The sequence below is a fragment of the Saccopteryx leptura genome, chromosome 2 (assembly GCF_036850995.1).
Source record: "Saccopteryx leptura isolate mSacLep1 chromosome 2, mSacLep1_pri_phased_curated, whole genome shotgun sequence".
Lineage (NCBI taxonomy): Eukaryota > Metazoa > Chordata > Mammalia > Chiroptera > Emballonuridae > Saccopteryx > Saccopteryx leptura.
Genome location: NC_089504.1, coordinates 306,451,299 through 306,472,236, shown reverse-complemented (window position 1 = coordinate 306,472,236; position 20,938 = coordinate 306,451,299). Strand labels below are relative to the sequence as shown.

At 40.5% G+C, this 20,938-nt stretch overlaps 1 protein-coding gene across 6 annotated transcripts in view; it reads right to left on the bottom strand.

Moving 5' to 3' along the window:
• Positions 1-1,203: 1,203 nt before the first annotated feature.
• The window catches only part of AHCYL2 (adenosylhomocysteinase like 2), a 164,377-nt gene continuing 144,642 nt past the window's right edge, over positions 1,204-20,938 (bottom strand). For all 6 annotated transcript variants that reach the window (XM_066362655.1, XM_066362656.1, XM_066362658.1 and 3 more), the window contains exons 12-17: positions 18,058-18,152; positions 9,466-9,564; positions 7,033-7,101; positions 6,836-6,914; positions 5,416-5,536; positions 1,204-5,013 (exon numbers count right to left, since the gene is read on the bottom strand). In XM_066362655.1, the coding sequence (XP_066218752.1) occupies positions 5,007-5,013; positions 5,416-5,536; positions 6,836-6,914; positions 7,033-7,101; positions 9,466-9,564; positions 18,058-18,152 (470 nt within the window). In that variant the 3' untranslated portion in view covers positions 1,204-5,006. The remainder of the gene's footprint in view (positions 5,014-5,415; positions 5,537-6,835; positions 6,915-7,032; positions 7,102-9,465; positions 9,565-18,057; positions 18,153-20,938) is intronic.

Genomic DNA, 20,938 nt, shown 5'->3' with positions numbered 1-20,938 from the left:
TCTTTCTTCCCTTTGGTTGGATGTTGTCAGGTCCTGGATGTTCAAGTCCTTTGGTCCCAAACCATGGGCTGCTAGCTTCTGTGCTCTCCAGCTAAGGGTAGCAACAGGGGGTTTGGGGAAACAAGAAGGAGGCTTTAGTTTCTTTGCCTTAAGCCTACACTTCTCAACTCCCCAGGGTGGTGGTTCTGAAAAAGCAGGAAATTTATACATGTAACGGAGGTTACATGGGGATGTGTGTGTGGTAATTAGTGGAATGACCCACTGTGGCATCAGGGACTCAAGGCTAAGGCCACTCAACAAGCCTACTGGAACTGCTTTAGTTTTTTTTTTTTTTTTTTTTTTTTTTTTTTTTATTTTTCTGAAGCTGGAAACCGGGAGAGACAGTCAGACAAACTCCCGCATGCGCCCGACCGGGATCCACCCGGCACACCCACCAGGGGCGACACTCTGCCCACCAGGGGGCGATGCTCTGCCCCTCCGGGGCCTCGCTCTGCCGCAACCAGAGCCACTCTAGCGCCTGGGGCAGAGGCCAAGGAGCCATCCCCAGCGCCCGGGCCATCTTTGCTCCAATGGAGCCTCGGCTGCAGGAGGGGAAGAGAGAGACAGAGAGGAAGGAGGGGGGGGGGTGGAGAAGCAAATGGGCGCTCTTCTAATGTGCCCTGGCCGGGAATCAAACCCGGGTACCCTGCACGCTAGGCCGACGCTCTACCGCTGAGCCAACCGGCCAGGGCCGGAACTGCTTTAGTTTTTCACCTCTGCCTTACAGCAGGCTCTAGCCTGTTGCCCAGAAACCTCTCTCATCTTTTTTTCTTTTTCTTTTTTTTTTTACAGAGACAGAGAGAGTCAGAGAGAGGGATAGACCAGGACAGACAGGAACCAAGGGAGATGAGAAGCATCAATCATCAGTTTTTCATTGTGACACCTTAGTTGTTCATTGATTGCTTTCTCATGTGTGCCTTGACTGTGGGCCTTCAGCAGACTGAGTAACCAACCCCTTGCTCGAGCCAGCGACCTTGGGTCCAAGCTGGTGAGCTTTTGCTCAAACCAGATGAGCCTGCGCTCAAGCTGGGGACCTCAGGGTCTCGAACCTGGGTCTTCCGCATCCCAGTCTGATGCTCTATCCACTGCGCCACTTCCTGGTCAGGCCTCTCTCATCTCTGAATTCATAGTTCACAGAAGCAAGAAATACTCTCAAGATAGGAATCCATTTTAAGAATATTTTATTTATCTTTTGAGATTACATGTTCATTATTGCTGATCTAATACAATCACTTAGACATAAAGATTTCCAAGAGCCTCTCAGAAATGGTGATCTTTAGAGGTTTTATTTCCTTTAAGTAGATGACAATGAGAACTAGATGATTATTTTTATATATATGTATGTATATATAGTTTAGAACTTGTCCACATATAATTTGCTGGTGTTGCCTATTTTCTTTCCATAATTTTCCTTTATTAAAAAAAGCTTAATGCAACAATGTATTCTGATTCCTTTTTTTAAAACTGTGACAAAGTTAATTTTGAGAAAACCATAGGAGCAACGATTTCAGATCTGTTCAGAGAAAAGCTAAGCAGCAAAAAAGCTTTGCAGGAGTATATGAGCATGGGAGCTGTGCTCGTTTGGGAGGACAGGAAGAGGATGTAGGAGGGCAGAGGGAAGGTAGACCAGATACCTTTTTTTTTTTTTTAATGAGAAAAAGGAAACATTTCCATTAAGAAGGCAAAAAATACCTTGAAAACTAGCACAAATTCATCATAGGGGAAAATGGTTAAGTATCCCCACAAGCCACACACAGAGACAGTCTTCTTTCCCATGCTCCCAGACACCTAGGCTGCATCGAAGGTGAGAGCTTGAGGGAAGAAGACACATTTGCTCTGATTCTAAGGGTACCAAATTCTAAGACTAAGGTAGAAACCAAATTCTCAGGAGGCCCTCCTTCTTAATGGTTGATGACATAGGATCCCTGGAGAGAAAGGAGAAGTCATCTGAAACTCAGAGGCAAATAGCTCACTATGGGCAGTAACACAGGCAACCTAACCTAGAAGCCCTGTGTGGCTTCCTTTTCATTTGGAATGGATCTCTTCACTGTTGCAAGGCAGAGCACACTCTCTTAGGATCAGCACATATGTAGTAAACTCCATAGAGAGCCAGGCTGTGCTGAGAAACAGCAGGCTATGATTTTGGCCTAAGAACATAACAGGCTAGAGTTCAGATACCTGCCTAATGGGATTTTCTCTGAATACAAGATAGAGTAGGAAGATCTGAATCTTTTGCAAAAGGGATCTAATAATTAATACAAAAATCAGAACTGGGTAGGCAATGAAAATGTTAAATGGCCTAGTGGAATTTTCAGCATTTATGAATTTCATGAGACTATAGCCATATATGCGGCCTTTTTCCAGTGCCTGCTAAGACATATGGCCTCTGAGGAACCAGACTCTACAGGCTGAGCCTACATAGTATATATTTAATGAGGCAAATAGCCTCATTTATCTAAGGTCCACCTTCCGACCTCCAAAAGGAAGATCACTTCCAAACTAGCTCCAAGGGTGTATGTGAAGGCCTGGGTAAGACAGAGAAAGTAGAGGTTGGGGAGAATTAGAATTGGAAGGGTACAGTGACTCAGGTGTTTACTTGAGTCACCTTGGTCTTAAGACTTTGAGGCAGACCAGGATAGAGGGGGGGAAAGGGAGAACAAACAAACCTGAGAGTTATTAGGGTTGGTGGGGGAAAACAGACTCATGTTATTCAAAATTTGTAAGGCCATTCCAGATTTTAACTCTTAGAACCAATGGTCCAACGGAACCCTCAGACCAACAGGTCAGTCTCCAAGAGGAATCTCTTAGGTGGGACATAACATTTCAGGCTGCTTACATAACTAATTGTCTGTAAAGTTGGAGTTACTCAAGAAACTGCCTCAGAAATACAGACTCCTCAGATGGAAAAGGCCAGAACATGAAAAGTTATCCCAACAGAGGCGAATACCAAACTGCAAAGACATGAGATTTCAGTTTCATCAATGGCTGATGTCTGATGAAGTTCAACCTAGTCAAATCAGCTTGGACACAGTTTACAGTGCCATCCTGTACAGCTTAGCCAGTTAAGCTGCAAAGTGCTTTCCAGGAAACAAATCAATATGTTCTGTTTCTTTAGGACAGTGGTTCTCAAAATGTGCACCAGGACACACTGGTGCACCCTAGATTTCCAGGTGCACCTTATGGTATTCCGGAGAAATATGTGCCTGTTGGGGACCAAAAAACCAACAGTGTGTTTGGAGTTTAGATTTTGGGGGGACAGAGGTGTGGGGAATTGGCTGTAAGCTGACAGTCTGACCAACCCCCCACCTCACTTGCCTGATTAGGTTGCAAAAGGCTGTTAAGCTGTGGTGCTGGGTTGTTTACACTACCCCCCATGTTCCCTAGAAAGACTAGAGGCAAGTTTCTTCTATCCTTTGTTTGGTGTAAAGTTAAGATGATATGTATGTGGGGGTTTTCTGCACTCAACACAATTAAGAGTAAAAAGAGGGGAATTCTTCAATGTATTGATGAGGAAATGAGAGTTTGCCTTTCAAATATATGCCCAAACACTGAAGAAATCGCTAGGACACATCAAGCTTGTGTTTCTCATAAACACAAGAATGAAAAAACTTAACACATTCGTGCTGAGACCTGCCGAATTTACTAAATATTACTAAGAATGTATCTATATATATAAAAAGATAACTTTTTGTCATTTTTTATTTTTTAACCCCTCTTTTTTACGAACTCTAAAAAGCATAACTCAAAAAATGTAACATAAAAATGTTTTTTAATGTCAGAATAAATTTAATTTTGTTGTATTTATTTTGTTTACCATAAAAGCATGCTTGGACTTTATATTTTTTCTTTAATATTTGACTTAATTATTATAACATATTTCTCAGAAATTTGTATATAGTGCACCTACAATTATTTGTAGGATTTTAAATGTGCCCCGACTTCAAAAAGTTTGAGAACCACTGCTTTAGGGTGTCAAACTGTGGGCCTGAAAGACCAGTACCATTTCCAAAGCCCTATGACCCAAAATCCCTTGGAAAGTATACCCTTCCCTGATCAGTTTCAAAAGTAGTTTTAGGGAATAAGAGGAAGTTCCAGGAAGCAATGTTTCACAACAAGCCCTTCTTTTCTGGGACAGTGTCAATTTGAAGAAAGCTTCTTGGGAAACTATCCAGTTAAATAACAAGGAAGTAAAGCTATGGGTCCCAGTAGGGCTGCCCCCCTCCCACTTCCTGAGCAGAGGTTAGTTGGGTTAGAAAGACAGCAAAACAAATGTCTGACAAATACCAGTGCTGCTGAGAAAATAAGGGAGCTATCTATGTTCCTGCTGGAACCAGAAAGTGTTAAAATGGTCATAAATATTTAAAGAGAAGAAAGGAGTCCTAGGTAAAGAAGACTCCCAATAAGCATAGGCACAGCTGAGTTCTTGGGGTAGCTTGCCAAAGCCATAACATTCCTTCCTTCCAACCATTTTATAAAGAAGGCAGTGACAGTGATGGTCAAGGCTGGGAACCCAAACCATGTTAATTCAGTGGCTTCCAAAGGGCCGTACCTAGAAACAGACTAAAGTTGAGAAAGGCAGCTGTTGAGAATTTATTCCAGAAAACCCCAGGAAACAAGGAGTCTGAAATCCCTGGACTAACTCCTGAGCCTGAACAAGAGGAAAACGACCGCTGCTCAGGCTTCTGTCCATGGGGACTAATGCGATGATGCACTGGGAATGGTCACCCCATTTTTTCCTTCCTTGGCCTGTCCTCTGCGGCTCTCCAGCCCTCGGGGCAGCAACCACTCTGGGCCACGGCAGCAGGCACAGGATTCTAGATTTTAATAAATAAATAACCTAACATCTAGGGTGAGCACAGCGGGCAGCTGATTGGAGAAGCAGCTTGCTGGGTTCTTTCCTGTACAGGAGTGGAGAAAAGGCTTGGAGTTCTATTCCTTAAACTTCTTCTGGCTTGAGTTACAGGAACTTAATACCTGGAGGGGAGAGAAAGACGAGACTGTGATATGATCTGATCGGTTGTGGGGATGCTAGGACGTGAAGAGCCTGCCCAGAGGTCTAACCGGGAGGCAGGGACTTTTCTGGAGCGTATGGTGAGGGGAGATAATTGTGGTGCTCTTTCACATCAGTAGAAAAGGCCAGCATTTCTCCATAAAGAGGCAGAAATGATATCAAGAAAATGAAATGAAGAAAGGCAAATTCAGGAAAGGGAACACTAATGTCTGGAGAAAGCCTCAGAGTCCTTTGGGGGTGGCAGTGAGGGAAGGTGGGGTTATTGTCCTGTGTCCATGTAAATGTGGTGATGATGCTAGGACCAATTCCAGTGCAGGAAGCTTTCTACAACCCAGGCTGCCTGGTTTTCTGGGGACCCAAGGCACCTGTAGTAATTAGGCTTGAAGGGCCCATTCTTGTTGAGTCCCAGATACTTGGCCTGTTCATCTGTCAGCTCTGTCAGGTGGGCATCAAAGGTGGGCAGGTGGAGGCTGGCCACATACTCATCTGGAACAGACCACAGAAGCCCTGGTGTAAGTATTCACGCCTCTTGTCTGCCTGTTCTCTCCAGATTAGGCCTTAGAAAGTTGAAAGATTCTAATTCTTGGAGTGGAATGAAAAATTCTCAACTTAGGCTCAATGGCCCTTAGTTCTGAGGAGTGAGTGCTTGAACTTTGAGCCCATACCCTTTTCAAAGCTATAACTTTTTTTCCTTACAAGCTGCTTCAGCCTTGAGCCTTTCCTTCTCCTTAGAAAGGTCAGGGAGAAATGAAAGAATAGGCTTTAAGTCTAAAAGAAAGAAGGGACAACGAGGGGAATAAAAAATGGGAATCTCCAACTTGAGTTCTGCCTTGAACTCTATACCATGAGTCAATCAGAAAAACTAACATCTGGTAAATCTGAAAGGAATGACTAAAAATGATACTACACTGTCTGCCTTGCTTTCAGTACATTTAGTTCTCTTTTGTGTTTGTTTACATTTTCTTACCTGAATACATATTACTCAGTATTTTATGTCATTTCCTATGTGTTCGGCCTCCCTAACTTCATGACATATTCATTCAGAATGTGGGCTGCTCTGTTTCTTTTATATCCCTCCAAAGTATATAGTCAAAGGCAAATGTGTCAACTTCTAACAGCTGCTCTGCATCTGGTGCTAAAGCAAAACGAAAACGAAAGCTGATTTATTCCCTGATCTTTGCCTTGGGAGCTAATAAACACACTGTATCAGGGAGGTCAGGTGTTCCAGGCAGGTTCTTTAAAAATTTAAGACAGTTTAATGTTTCTCTTATACAAAACAGCCACATAACTCAACTCGTTATAGAAGCTATTCAGAATCTTTTCTTTGGTCTGAAACAACGGGGTAAGAGTTAGAAGGTGTAGTATGAAAGTCTTCTCGGTCTAAGAAAAGTTTGGTAGGGGCTATCTAGAACTGGAATAAGCCACATGCCACAGGTAGGAGATGACTTCTCTCTTGGGGAAAATCTCTCTCCTTTGAAGTTCTCACATACCAGATACTTGACGTAAGAAAGTCCTTAAAATTCACAGGTAGGTAGACTAAATCACAGCAAAGTGCCATGACTTCATTGGGGCCATTTTCCTTGTGGAAAATGTGATAAGTGAGTGGGGGACGGAATCTAGGAATCCTAGCTCCTACTTTGCAAAATAAACATATATATATATATATTTTTTTTTTTTTTTTTAATTTTTTTTCTATCCTTAAGAAACACAATGCCCCCAAACTTCATTTGGCTTATGACCCTAAACTACTCTGGTAAGGATGGGGATGGAAGAGCACACACTTACCCATTTTCTTGGGCAACAGGTAGACATCCTGCTTATAGCGACCCTCAGGAGCATTGTAAAGCTCTATCAAGGCAAGAGCCTAGAAAAGCAGAGAGATGCATGCTTCCATAACAGTCACAGCAATCCACCCCATATTAAGTGAAACCCAGATGGTCTTATGACCCTCGCCAGCCCACTGCTTTCCCACGAGGCCTGACCTGAGTAGTGGCGGTAATTGAGAGCACGAACGTAGGCACTGTGGAGCAGCTCAGGTTCAGCAGACGGCCCTAGAGAACAAGGGTAAAACACCGGCTGGTTAGGACAAAGTCTCCGGTCTTTGAGAAGTAAGGGAAGAGCATGCCTGCCAGTTTCCAAACACTTCCCAACTAACATTGCTGGACAAAAAGCACTTGTTCAAGAAATATAAATTAATTGATTGACATTTAAGTGAAACCACAAAAAGTTCTGGAAAATTTGATGATGGTGATATAAGTGCTCTGGGATTTTGTAAAAAGGAATAGAGATGGTCACATGATACTGAGGCTTAGGCTGAGGAACAGTACATTTGTCTGAGTTTCTTACTTTCTACAGCAAAAAATCCTCCTTCCACGGGTACTGACATTCCTTTGAAAGACTGTCCTCAACAATGATCTAGTCCAGTGGTAGTCAACCTGGTCCCTACCACCCACTAGTGGGCGTTCCAGCTTTCATGGTGGGCGGTAGCAGAGCAACCAAAGTATAAATAAAAAGATAGATTTAACTATAGTAAGTTGTTTTATAAAGATTTATTCTGTCAAACTTAGCAAAAATCCAACATAAAGTACTCGGTAAGTAATTATTATTATATGCTTTAACTTGCTGTAACTCTGCTTTATAAATTTTACAAAGTAAAGTTACTTCCCTACTTTATAAATCACCATTACTGTGGAACCAGTGGGCGGTTAGAAAATTTTACTACTAACAGAGATACAAAAGTGGGTGGAAGGTATAAAAAGGTTAACTACCCCTGATCTAGTCAAATCCAGGGGCCACCTCTCCAGGTTGAGAGGAAATATTTTTTTGGATTTAGGAAGCTGTGATGATTTTTGTGCTTTTGCCTCAGTTTGGTTCCCCTAAGTTAAAGGGCAGCCTTGTCTTCTGAGTGGATGATTCAGAGACAAGAAGAGTTAGCTAGAGTCTGCCCCCAATGCCATCCTTTCCTGCTTCATTCCCTAAGAAACTTGACAACCCTTTTTTGCTCAACCATACAAACCAAAAACAACTGGTGCTTGCTTCTGTCACCAAAATTACTAGATGGGACCTTCCAGGGCAACTAGAAATAAGTCAGTGGGCTGACATCAAAGCAATTAATAAATATTTCACAATCTGTCCCTCCCTTCCCCATATAACTCCTTTTTTGTGAAGAAATAATTCAGTCCCCTTGCAGATGCTGTAAAGCAGGGGTAGTCAACCTTTTTATACCTACTGCCCACTTTTGTATCTGTTAGTAGTAAAATTTTCTAACTGCCCACTGGTTCCACAGTAATGGTGATTTATAAAGTAGGGAAGTAACTTTACTTTATAAAATTTATAAAGCAGAGTTATAGCAAGTTAAAGCATATAATAATAATTACTTACCAAGTACTTTATGTCAGATTTTCGCTAAGTTTGGCAGAATAAATCTTTATAAAACAACTTACTATAGTTAAATCTATCTTTTTATTTATACTTTGGTTGCTCTGCTACTGCCCACCATGAAAGCTGGAAGGCCCACTAGTAGGCGGTAGGGACCAGGTTGACTACCGCTGCTGTAAAGTATTTGAAAAGGAGCTAAGGTGAGGGAAGGTAAAGAGGACAGGAAGGACACTCAAACATGAAGTTAAGGGCCCCTAAATGAAGACTGTATATATTTTACATTTTCAAAGTCATTTTTTTTAATTAAAAAAAGACTGACAATCAAAACTCAAGAAAAGTGTTATTTTCCTTGTTATTTTGTTATCTTTTCTTAAACAAGAGAAAGTGTCAAGGTAAGAATAAGGAGCATTGTTGTAGCTGTCAAAAATCTAGTACTAGGGACCAGAAGCTTTCAAGAAAGGAAAAGTGGCCAAACATTGACATAAAAGGCCACATGGAGTGAAAGTTAAGACTAAGTCTGGAAGAAGTCAGAAGAGGGAATCATCAATCATACAACCAGCATACACCTGAGTACATACTACATGTCTGGCTCAATTCAGGGGAACAGACACTCGAAAACAGGGAATCTATCAGCAAAGACATGCCCTACCCGAAGCTTGCCTAAGACAGTCTTAGATACAGTCGGGAATAACTACTTTGTGCTTACTGACTAAATCATCCCACAAGCAACATTATCTCTTTATAAGCATCACTCAGAGTGGCATTAGTTCCATCCATTAATTTCTCTCACGGTAATAGTCATTATCTGATTCAGCCTATAGAGTGACACAGAGAGACAAGATAATTGGTGAAATGTGGGAAACCAAAATAGTTTAATTGCCAAATGACAATGAAAAGACCTTTCAGTTAGATGTAAAATCCAGCGGTAAAGCAGTTAAGCTTGTGCTTAAAAGGAGTTGAAAAGTATAATAGAACACGAGGGAGGAGATCTGAGCCATGCAGCTGCTGTGTCGGGGCTGAATCTGTCCAGCACTTACTTCTGCCAGCAACACTATCCTCTTGCCATCGGGCCATATCACATGGTCAACTTGGGACCTCACTCGCTCCCAGGTGAGTTCTGGTGTCCGCAGACTTGCCTGGAACACAGATAGCAAGCACATCATCAGCCAGCCAGGTCCCCTGCTGTGGACGAAACGATGTTGAAGGGACGATTTCAAATAGCAAGTTGAAAGAAGCAACCAACATGCCAGATGGAGAATACCTGTCCTGGATTGGTTAGGGCTGTTCCATTTCAGAAAATTTAATCTTAGACCCAGCCAGGGAGGGATTACTCAGGACGTAATTCTACAACATACACTGTGCACCCACTCTCTGCTGAGCACAGTAAAAGGTGCTACAGAAAATACAAAAGAAACCAAAGACATGGTTTCTGCCTTCAAAAAGCTCGTATTTTGGTTGGGGACACAAAACAATACATATGTGTGTGGGGGGGAAGCCTTTAAAATACTTACAAAGCAACATGCAAACAAGTGCAAATTAACACAGTGCAAACTGAATAGTAAGTGCCGAAGAGATACACAAAAAAGGAAGGTCAAAGCTGAGTGAGATTAGTCAGAGAAGGCTGAATGTCCTAAACATTGCATGCTGAGGCCCCAGTTCTGCCTTCATGTCCCAGTGTCCCAGTTTCCACCTTCTTAATGATGGTGGTTCACCCTAAAGTTACAGAAGCTTTGTGACCTAAGTGCAAATGTGAATTAGCCTTTAGAGAAATGCTGAATGGTAGAGTTAGGCTCTCAATGGCTCACCCTCCTTCCATTTCTGTATATTGTGTATTCCGAGAATAAGAGAAGAAATATTAAATTTATTAACAGCAGCAATCAAATAACAGTCACAGGGTTTAGAATGAAGACAACAACTTCCTTCTTCCAATAGGTAATGCCTAAAATAGAAAGGGAGTCCATATTCTAAGACAACCTATTGGTTCAAGGTAGTAAAATTGAGAAGTTCTGCCAAATAGTAGTTTTCAGACAAATAAAGAGGAACATGCCAGTTATACAATAATCATTTACTGAGTACGTATTATTATATTCTAGGCACTGTAGTTAAGAACACTATTATAGATAAGACTCTGGACTCCACTAGACTAGGAGCTATTAATGGAGAGGGACTGTATCTTCTTTTCATTATCAGCCTAGTGGGAAAGACAGACATACAATATTTCAGTATATGCAGGACTGTATTAATGGTCTGGTCCATTTATTAGGTAAATAGGAAATAAAAAATTTCTTGAAATGTCAAGTTTCATAAATTGGTTCAACCTTTCTAGAGGGCAATTTGGCAGTAGTTAACAAAATTTTATATGTACCTAATCTTTGAACAATCAACTTCACTTTTAAGGCTCTATCCTATAGAAACACTCAAGTTTAGAAATATAAGTGCCCAAGAATGTTCATCTAGTGTTATTTGTATTAGCAAAAATATTAATCAATAAGAAAATGGCTAAGTAAATCAGGATAATTCTATCCGATGAAATACTATGCAATTGTTTTTTTTTATTTATTTTATTTTTTTATTTATTCATTTTAGAGAGGAGAGAGGGAGACAGATAGAGAGAGAGAGAGAGAGAGAGAGAGAGAGAGAAAGGGGAGAGGAGCAGAAAGAATCAACTCCCATATATGCCTTGACCAGACAAGTGCAGGGGTTTGAACCGGCAACCTCAGTGTTCCCAGGTCGATGCTTTATCCACTGCGCCACCAGAGGTCAGGCTACTAGGCAATTGTTTTAAAAAAGAAGTCCATCTGTATGTGTTAATATGAGAACCATTCATTATTGTTAAGTAAAAAAATTACGTTGCAGAACAATATACTATAATCTCAATTATGTACACATTTTACTTTTTTAAACATTTATATTGTTTGAAATTTTAAACTAAGCAAGTATTACTTTAAAATCAGAATTTTAAAAAGAAATTTTATAAATAAACACTATAAACAGAATTAAAAGAAATTTAAGCAAACAGGTAATTTGGAGAAGTTAAGGATATACAAAGGTAAATCCCTTAGCCTTAGAAATAATCACCACAGGAGGCAATAAGCACATAGAGCCAAGAAATACTCCTTGGTGACCCTGGTATTTATTTATTGAGATGATAGTACTTTAAATATTTCAAGGTTTTTTTGTTTGTTTGTTTGTTTGTTTTTTACAGAGACAGAGAGAGAGTCAGAGAGAGAGAGACAGATAGGGACAGACAGGAACAAAGAGAGATGAGAAGCATCAATCATCAGTTTTTTGTTGAGACACCTTAGTTGTTCATTGATTGCTTTCTCATATGTGCCTTGATTGTGGGCTTTCAGCAGACTGAGTAACCCTTTGCTCAAGCCAGTGATCTTGGGTCCAAGCTGGTGAGCTTTGCTCAAACCAGATGAGCCCACGCTCAAGCTGGCGACCTTGGGGTCTTGAACCTGGGTCCTCTGCATCCAGTCCGACGCTCTATCCACTGTGCCACTGCCTGGTCAGGCAAATATTTCAAGTTCTTAGTGTCTCACTTCTAATCTTCCAGAAGACGAGTGACATGGTGACTGGGAGTAAAGAGCCCATGATTCATAAGAGTCTCCTGTCTTAGAAAGTATTCCCTTAGAAAAGAGATAGGGTGGGAAAAGGAAAGGACTCTTCCTATGAACTTCGTAAAATGATCAATGCTTAGTAGAGGCAGTTTACAAGAACACTGGAATGGCTATGTTGCAAACAAAGGACCCAAGAGTTGAAGAGCTGTCCAGGCAGCTCCAATAAACTATTTAGATCTATCTAGCAGTCGCTTTCCTTAGAGGAAGGGTTTTCTATGGCTCTAGCATGGCTTTATAAGAATTTCTCTTAAGACATCCAATTGTCTTTACTGTGGATTTACAATCACTAAACAATCTGCCAGGAGCAAGTTCCCTAGTGCCAACTACCTTCCCGAACTAGCTGTACAACCCACTGTAAATCGGCCAGTTACTATGTATGCACAAATTGGTTGCATGTGATCTTGAAAGTGTAAGTTTTTTTCCGGAACAACTGTGGTGCTAGTTCTGCAAAGTACAGTCAATAGCAAGTTTCAAGTTGTAATGCTAACAGAAACTTCTAAAGCACGTGTACAAAATAGTTGAACCACTTGAATTGTGAAGCTTATAATCATACAGGCCTTCTATGTGATGCCTGTGGGTGAGCAGGCCTGCTTTCAAGGGAGGAAATGTGCGAAAGACATGGCCACAAGGCAGCCAGAGCACAGTTCCTATCACAGGCTCCCTGAGTATTCACAGCATTAATATTTCTCACCAAAAAAAAAGAGGAGTTTTTGAAATGACCGACTCTTGATGAGCTATTCCTTCATTCTAGCAGTCAACAACTCAAGTTTAGGTAAAACTATAAATATCTACTTTAAAGCCTTGACCTGGAACGCTGAGGTTGCTGGTTCAAAACCCTGGGCTTGCCTGGTCAAGGCACATATGGGAGTTGATGCTTCCTGCTGCTCCTCCCTATCTCTCTCTCTCCTCTCTAAAATGAATAAATAAATAATTTTTAAAAAAACCTTAAAATTTTGAATCTTAAAAATATCTGGATAAAAACTTAGCAACTCATTGTGCTTTGCAGTTTCACTGAGTTGACTTATAGTGATTCTCCATTCTCTTTCTCACACTCTGCACCCAATTTATTTAGCAAATCCCACTGGTCTTACCTTCACAATATATCACTTCTTATCACCCGCATTGCTTACTCATCTGATCCAAGCTACCACTTTCTACCGCTGTTGATACTGGAAGAGCCTCCTACTGTCCCTATCACCACTGAAATTCCAGACATGTTTTCTTTACCCAACAACCAGAGTAATCTTTAATTCTTTAAAATTATTTTTTACTTTTCAATTACAGTTGAGATACAATGTATTAGTTTCAGGTGTACAACCCAGTGATTAGACATTATATAACTTATTAAGTGGTTATCCTGATAAATCTCTACCAATCTGACACCATACACAGCTATTACAATATTACTGACTATAGTCACTATGCTGTACTGTACATCCCCATAACTATTCTGTGACTACCAATTTGTACTTCTTAATCCTTCCTTTTTCACCCATCCCCCAACCTCCTCCCATCTGGCAATCATCAAAATGTTCTCTGTATCTGAGTCTGTTTCTGTTATGCTTGTTTATTTTAGATTCAGTTATTGATAGACATATATTTATTATCATTTTAGTATTCATATTATTTATCTTTTTTTTCTTCTTTTTCTTTAACATTGCAAGGCCCTGGCCAGTTGGCTCAGTGGATAGAGTGTTAGCCTGGTATATGGATGTCCCAGATTTGATTACCAGTCAGGGCACACAAGAGAGGCGATCATCTGCTTCTCCCCCCACCACTTCTCTCCCTCTTTCCATCCCATAGCTAGTTGCTTGACTGGATTGAATGTGGCCTCGGATGCTGAGGATAGCTCAGTTGGTCTGAGCATATCAGCCTCAGGTGCTAAATATAGCTCAGTTGATTCAAGCATCAACCCCAGACAGGGGTTGCTGGGTAAATCCTAGTGGAAGTGCATGTGGGAGTCTATCTCACAAACCCTCCTCTCACTTTAAAAACAACAACAAAAAACATGTAATGCCGGTTTGTGGTGATAAACTCCTTTAGTTTTTTCTTGTCTGGGAAGCTCTTCATCTGTCCTTTGATTCCAAATGATAGCTTTGTTGGGTAGAATAATCTTAGTTGTATGTTGGTCCTTACTTTTAATCACTTTGAATATTTCTTGTCATTCTCTCTGGCCTGCAAAGTTTCCGCTGAGAAATCAGCTGACAGTCTTATGGGAGCTCCCTTGTAGGTAACTAACTGCTTTTCTCTTGCTGCTTTTAAGATTCTCTCTGTCTTTTAACTTTGGCATTTTAATTGTGACGTGTCTTGGTGTGGGCCTGTTTGGGTTCATCTTGTTTGGGACTCTCTGAATGTCCTGGACTTGAATGTCTACTACCTCCACCAGGGAAGTTTTCCATCTTTATTTTTTCACATAGGTTTTAAATTTCTTATTCTCTGTCTTCTCCTTCAGGTATACCCATCATACAAATGTTGATATGTTTGAAGTTGTCCCAGAGGTTCTTTATATGATATTATCCTCATTTCTTTAAAATTATTTTTCATTTTCCTGTTCTGATTGTTTCCTGCTTCCTTATCTTCCAAATCTCTAATTTGATCCTCTGCTTCATCTATTCCACTGTTGATTACCTTGTAATGTCTTCTTCATTTCTGACTGATATCTTGTTTTCTAGTTCCATTTTTATGTTTCTTCTCTCTTTGTCAAAGTTCTAAGTTCATCTACTCTTCTCCTAACTTCACTGAGCATCCTTATAACCAATGTTTTGAATTTTGCATCTAATAGATCGCTTATCTCCATTTTGTTTAGTTTTCTGGAGTTTTGTTCTGTTCTTTCATTTGGGACGTTTCTTTGTCTCCTCATTTTGGCTGCCTTCCTATATTTCTATGTATTAGGTAGAGCTGCTGTGTCTCCCAGGATTGGCAGAGTGGCCTTATATAATAGGTGTCCTGTAGGGTCCAGTGGTATAGCCTCCCTGCTCACTGGAACTGGGCACTCCAGTTGTGCCCTCGTATGGGCTGTGTACACTCTCCTGTTATACTTGAGCCTTGATTGTGTTGGCATGTCAATGGGAGGGATTTACCCCCAGGTCAATAGGCTACAAGAACTAGCTGGAACCAACGTGGAGAATTAGCTGTGCCAGGGCCCATCCCACGGAGTAGGACTTATTTCAGGTGGGCTCTCATGCCCACTAACTCTACCCCTTCAGTGTGTTGCTTGTGTAGTTGGGTGGTGCATCCAGGTGGTCTGAAGCTGTTCACCAGAAGTGCTGGCTCCCAAAGTCAGCTGTCACCTGTGTTCTGCCTGGAGCTATACTGGCCTCATTATTGATCCTCAAACAGACTAGGTACCCTCCTGCCTCAGGACACTTGCTCTGACTGTTCTCTTTTCTTGAAATGCTCTTCATTTAAAAAAAACCCTGACTAATTCCTTCAAGTCTGCTCAAACCTCACCTTCTCAATGAGGCTTATACCTGAATTCTCTAGTTCACCTTCCCAGGCTCTACTTTTTCTCTTTTCCTTGGTGCTTTTGCCTTCTAACATACTATACATTTTACTTGTTATGTTTATTTATTTTTTTCTTCTCTAAAATGTAATCTCTGTGAGGGCAGGAATGTTTGCTTATTTATTCACTGATTACAAGGTCTTAGACAGCACCTGGCATAGAGCGATCACAACCAATGTTTGTGATTGAAGGTAAAGAGTCTTCTGGCCTTACCCTGAGAGAGTACTTATATCTGGGCCGCCTTCAGGAGAGATAACCATCACAATTTGAAGTTAATCTAGAAATCATGAGGAGGTAATAGTACAACATACAGGAAAACTAAACAAAGCAAAACAAAAACTAGCCCAGAAGTAAAATATACTTGATTTTGTGTCCTAGTTTCATTTTCATTTTTGAATCAGTGTATATGACTGAACAATGTACTTACTTTCTTATTTTCCCAACTGAAAACCAAGGATAAGAATAATGCCTCAGAGCATGGTTGAGAGGATGAAATGAGATGAAGTAAAAATATAAAAATACATGATTGCATTTGGAATTATTTTTATTTCAGTGCTTCCTGAGGGGTTTGAAGGGAAAATTTGTTCCCCGGCCCCTTCATCAGAAAAGTTCTGATCAGGGCTCACAGCAGGACTACTTCTCTTAAGCTTTTCCCACTTGGGGGCTCTATAAGCAGATTAATCCAGAAAAGTACAATCATATGCTAGAAAGTTTTAGAAACATTAATATCTTAGACCACTTACTAAAATGGAAGTATGGCACATAAGTGAAACTTAACAAAAACTAGCAAAGAACTAACTAAATGGTTCATTATAAGCAAAATCTCATGGTCAAACAGTAATGGAGCTGTGGTACTCAGAAATCTCAAGGGTAGAAATAGGCTTTGATAGGTTGTTTGCCCAGCTATTTTTATAAATAGAAGGATAGAGCACAGAATTAAAAAGAGAAACCATTTTATTTTTATTATTATTATTATTATTTTGTATTTTTCTGAAGTTGGAAACGGGGAGGCAGTCAGACAGACTCCCGCATGCACCGACTGGGATCCACCCGGCATGCCCACCAGGGGGCGATGCTCTGCTCATCTGGGGCGTCGCTCTGTTGCAACCAGAGCCATTCTAGCGCCTGAGGCAGAGGCCATGGAGCCATCCTCAGTGCCCGGGCCAACTTTGCTCCAATGGAGCCTCGCTGCGGGAGGGGAAGAGAGAGACAGAGAGGAAGGAGAGGGGGAGGGGTGGAGAAGCAGATGGGCGCTTCTCCTGTGTGCCCTGGCCGGGAATCGAACCCGGGACTCCTGCACACCAGGCTGACGCTCTACCACTGAGCCAACCAGCCAGGGCCGAGAAACCATTTAAAAGAGATATTATGAGAAATCATTTAAAATAGATATCAGCCAACAGGCTCTCAATATATCAACTGGTCCTTACCTGGCAGTGCGGAAGCTCAATCAGAGCAGCCCTCAGTGGAGATAAAAGCATGCTTTGCTTGAGCCATTTACCCAGAGAGAAATAGCTGTGCCAGAAAAGTGTCATAAAAATTTAAAACCAGAGTAAAGTCACACTGAGAGATACTTTGGTAAGTCTGAAAAGAAATAAGTAACACTTCTATTAACTATTACTTGGGCAACTTAGTTGCATCAAGTGCTCATGTTGGATTAGAAAATTTTAGGGTGAATATAGTCAAATCAGAGAACCAAAGTGATATATCTTTCAGGTTTGAAGAACACGTACTACTGAGTTGACTATGGCACCTATAGATCTAATTACTCTAGTTTGGAAAATAGTTCAGGGGAGACCTAGCCCGGTGAAATATATAGAGAAAAAAGAAACCATAGTATCTGACAAACACTGTCAAACTTAAGCAATGTTCTCATTCCAGCCCATAGATTTCTCTCCTTGACTTGTTTCCTTAAAACAACCTACTGATCTCACCTTTACCGTAAAATTAGACAACCCCAAAATACTACCATTTTATAAAACTGACTCACATTTATTATATCCTTTTTGTAGTTTTATTTATTTATTTATTTTTTAATTTTTTATTCATTTTTTTTTAGAAAGAAGAGAGAGAGAGAGAAGGGGGGAGGAGCAGGAAGCATCAACTCCCATATGTGCCTTGACCAGGCAAGCCCAGGGTTTCGAACCGGCGACCTCAGCATTTCCAGGTTGACGCTTTATCCACTGCGCCACCACAGGTCAGGCAATCCTTTTTGTAGTTTTAAATTTACCTAGATCACAATCCTAAACATAAAGATAAAATGGCTTACAGTGTAAGTAGGTATCAAGCTTGGGTGGAAGAAAACAATCATTTGAAATGATTAAGTTGAGACAAAGAAGACATTATCCACAAGCACAGATCACAGTGCTAGCAAGTGAATAGACTGTGGACAGCTCTGCCAGGACAGTCATGTTTAGGATGGCTGGTGACCCTGCTCGGTCCTCTTCTAGTGTGCTTTTTGGCAAGAGAAAAGAAAAAGCCCCCAGTGATGACTCGCTTGATCTTACCACATCGATCTCCGTGTTGGAATGTCCCATGTTACAAACAATGCAGCTATTCTTCATGCGGTCCAGGTGCTCTCTGGTTACCACATTCTTGTTACCTTAAAAACAGAAGAGATAGACACATGAAAAGGAATGAAGCCGGACCCTACCTCACACTCTATGTAAAATTTAACTTGAAATGGATCAGAGACCTAAATGTAAGAGCTAAAAGTATAAAACTCCTAGCAGAACATGGAATAAATTTTTCTGATTTTGAGTTAGGCAATGGTTTCTTTCTTTTTTTTAGGCAATAGTTTCTTAGCTATAACATCTAAAGCACAAGCAACCAAAGAAAAAAATAAACTGACTACATTGAAATGAAAACTTTTTTTTTTAAATGAAAACTTTTGTGCTACAAATGATACCACCAAGAAAATGAAAAGACAATCCACAGAACAGGACAAATACTTGCAAATCATAGATAAGAAACTTGTATTCAAAATGTATAAAGAACTCTTAGACAACTGAATAATAAAATGACAACCTAGTTTGAAAATAAGCAAAGGATCTGAATAGACATTTCTCAAACGAAGATGTGTCAATAGGCACATGAAAAGATGCTCAGTATCATCAGGGAAGTGTAAATCAAAATCACGAGATAATACTTCAAACCTAGCAGGACAGCTATAATAAAAAAGAGAGATAATAACAAATATTGGCGAGGATGTGAAGAAACTGCAATTCTCATGCATTCTTGGTGGAATTATAAAAATGGTGTGGCCACTTCAGAAAAGTTTGATAATTTCTCCAAATGTTAAAATTAGAGTTACTGTATAGTCCAGCAATTCCACCTGAATGTGTGTACCTGAGAAATAAAAACATGTTCACAGAAAAACGTGCACAATGTTCACTGAAGCATTATTTTTAAAATTTTACTTTTCAATTACAGTGTAGATTCAATACTATTCTATTTTACTTTCAGGTGTACAGTGCAGTGGTTATACAATCATAGACTTTACAAAGTGATACCCCAATTCAAGTACCCACCTGGCATTATACATAGTTATTACAATAATATTGACGATATTTCCTATGCTGTACTTTACATCCCCATGACTATTCTGCAACTGCCAATTTGTACTTTTTAGTTCCTTCACCTTTTCCACCCAGCCCTCAATGTCCCTCTCATCTGTCAATTAACAGTCTATTCTCCATATCTGTAAGTCTGTTTGTTTTTTGTTTCTTCATTTATTTCGTTCTTTAGATTCCACATATAAGTGACATCATATGGTATCTGTCTTTCTCTGTCTAACTTATTTCACTTAGCATAATACCCTCTAGGTCCATCCAGGCTGTTGCGATAAAAAGATTTCAAACTTTTTTATGACTGAGAAATATTCCACTGTGTGTGTGTCACAACTTTTTTTATCCAGTCATCTGTTGATGGGCCTTAGGTTGCTTGCATATCTTGGCTATTATAAATAATGCTGCAATGAACATAAGGGTGCATATAGTCTTTTGAATTAGTGTTTGGGGTTTCTATGGATATATACCTAGAAGTGGAATTGCTGGGTCATAAGGCAGTTCCAATTTTAATTTTGTGAGGAACCTCTATCCTGTTTTCCATAGTGACAGCAGCACTATTCTTTACAGCCTAAAAGTGAAAGAAACTCAAGCATCCATCAACTGATAAATGGATAAATAAAATGTGGTATATATTTTTTTAATGTTTATTTTATTGATTTTAGAGAGAGAGGAAGGGAGAAAGAGATAACATCAATCTGCTCCTGTCTGTGCCCCAACCAGGGATTGAACCAGCAATCTTTGTGCTTCAGGACGATGCTCTAACCAACCAAGCTATCCGGTCAGGACAAAATGTGGTATATCTTTGAAATGGAATATTATTCATCAATAAAAAGAAATGAAATATTAATATATGCCACAACAGCCTGACCTGTGGTGGCGCAGTGGATAAAGCGTTGACCTGGAAATGCTGAGGTCGCCGGTTCGAAACCCTGGGCTTGCCTGCTCAAGGCACATATGGGAGTTGATGCTTCCAGCTCCTCCCCACCTTCTCTCTCTGTCTCTCTCTCCTCTCTCCCTCTCCCTCTCTCTCTCTCTCTCTCTCTCCCTTTTTCTCTCTTCTCTAAAATGAATTAAAAAAAAAAAATGCCACAACATAGATGAATACTGATATTATGCTGAGTAAAATAAGCCAGTCCCAAAAGACCACACACTCTAGGATTCCATTTACATGAAATGTCTAGAATAGGCCATCTAGAGAGACAGGGATGAATGGCTGCCTAGGCCTATGGAAGGGTGGAGGGCAGAATGAGGACAGACTGCTAACAGGGTGGGTTTCTTTGAAAGGAGATGAAAATCTGAAATTAGAAAATATTTTTTTTTAACTAAAAATTACTGGACAGTATACAGGGCAAATTTTTTAATATGTGGATTGTATCTCAATAAAACAATTAGATCATGCCTGACCAGGTGGTGGCGCAGTGGATAGAGCATCGAGACTGGGATGCAGAGGACCCAGGTTTGAGACCCTGAGGTTGCCGGCTTGAGCACAGGCTCATCTGGCTTGAGCAAAAAGCTCACTAGCTTGGACCCAAGGTCACTGGCTCGAGCAAGGGGTTACTCATTCTGCTGAAGGCCCACGGTCAAGGCACATATGAGAAAGCAATCAATGAACAACTAGGGTGTCAAAACGAAAAACTGATGATTGATGCTTCTCATCTCTCTCCATTCCTGTCTGTCTGTCCCTATCTATCCCTCTCTCTGACTCTATCTCTGTCTCTGTATAAAAGAAAAAAAATTAGATCATGGTGATGGTTGTATGACCCTATGAGTTTGCTAAAGAATATTGAACTGTTACATGTAGGTGGGTAAAATCTATGTG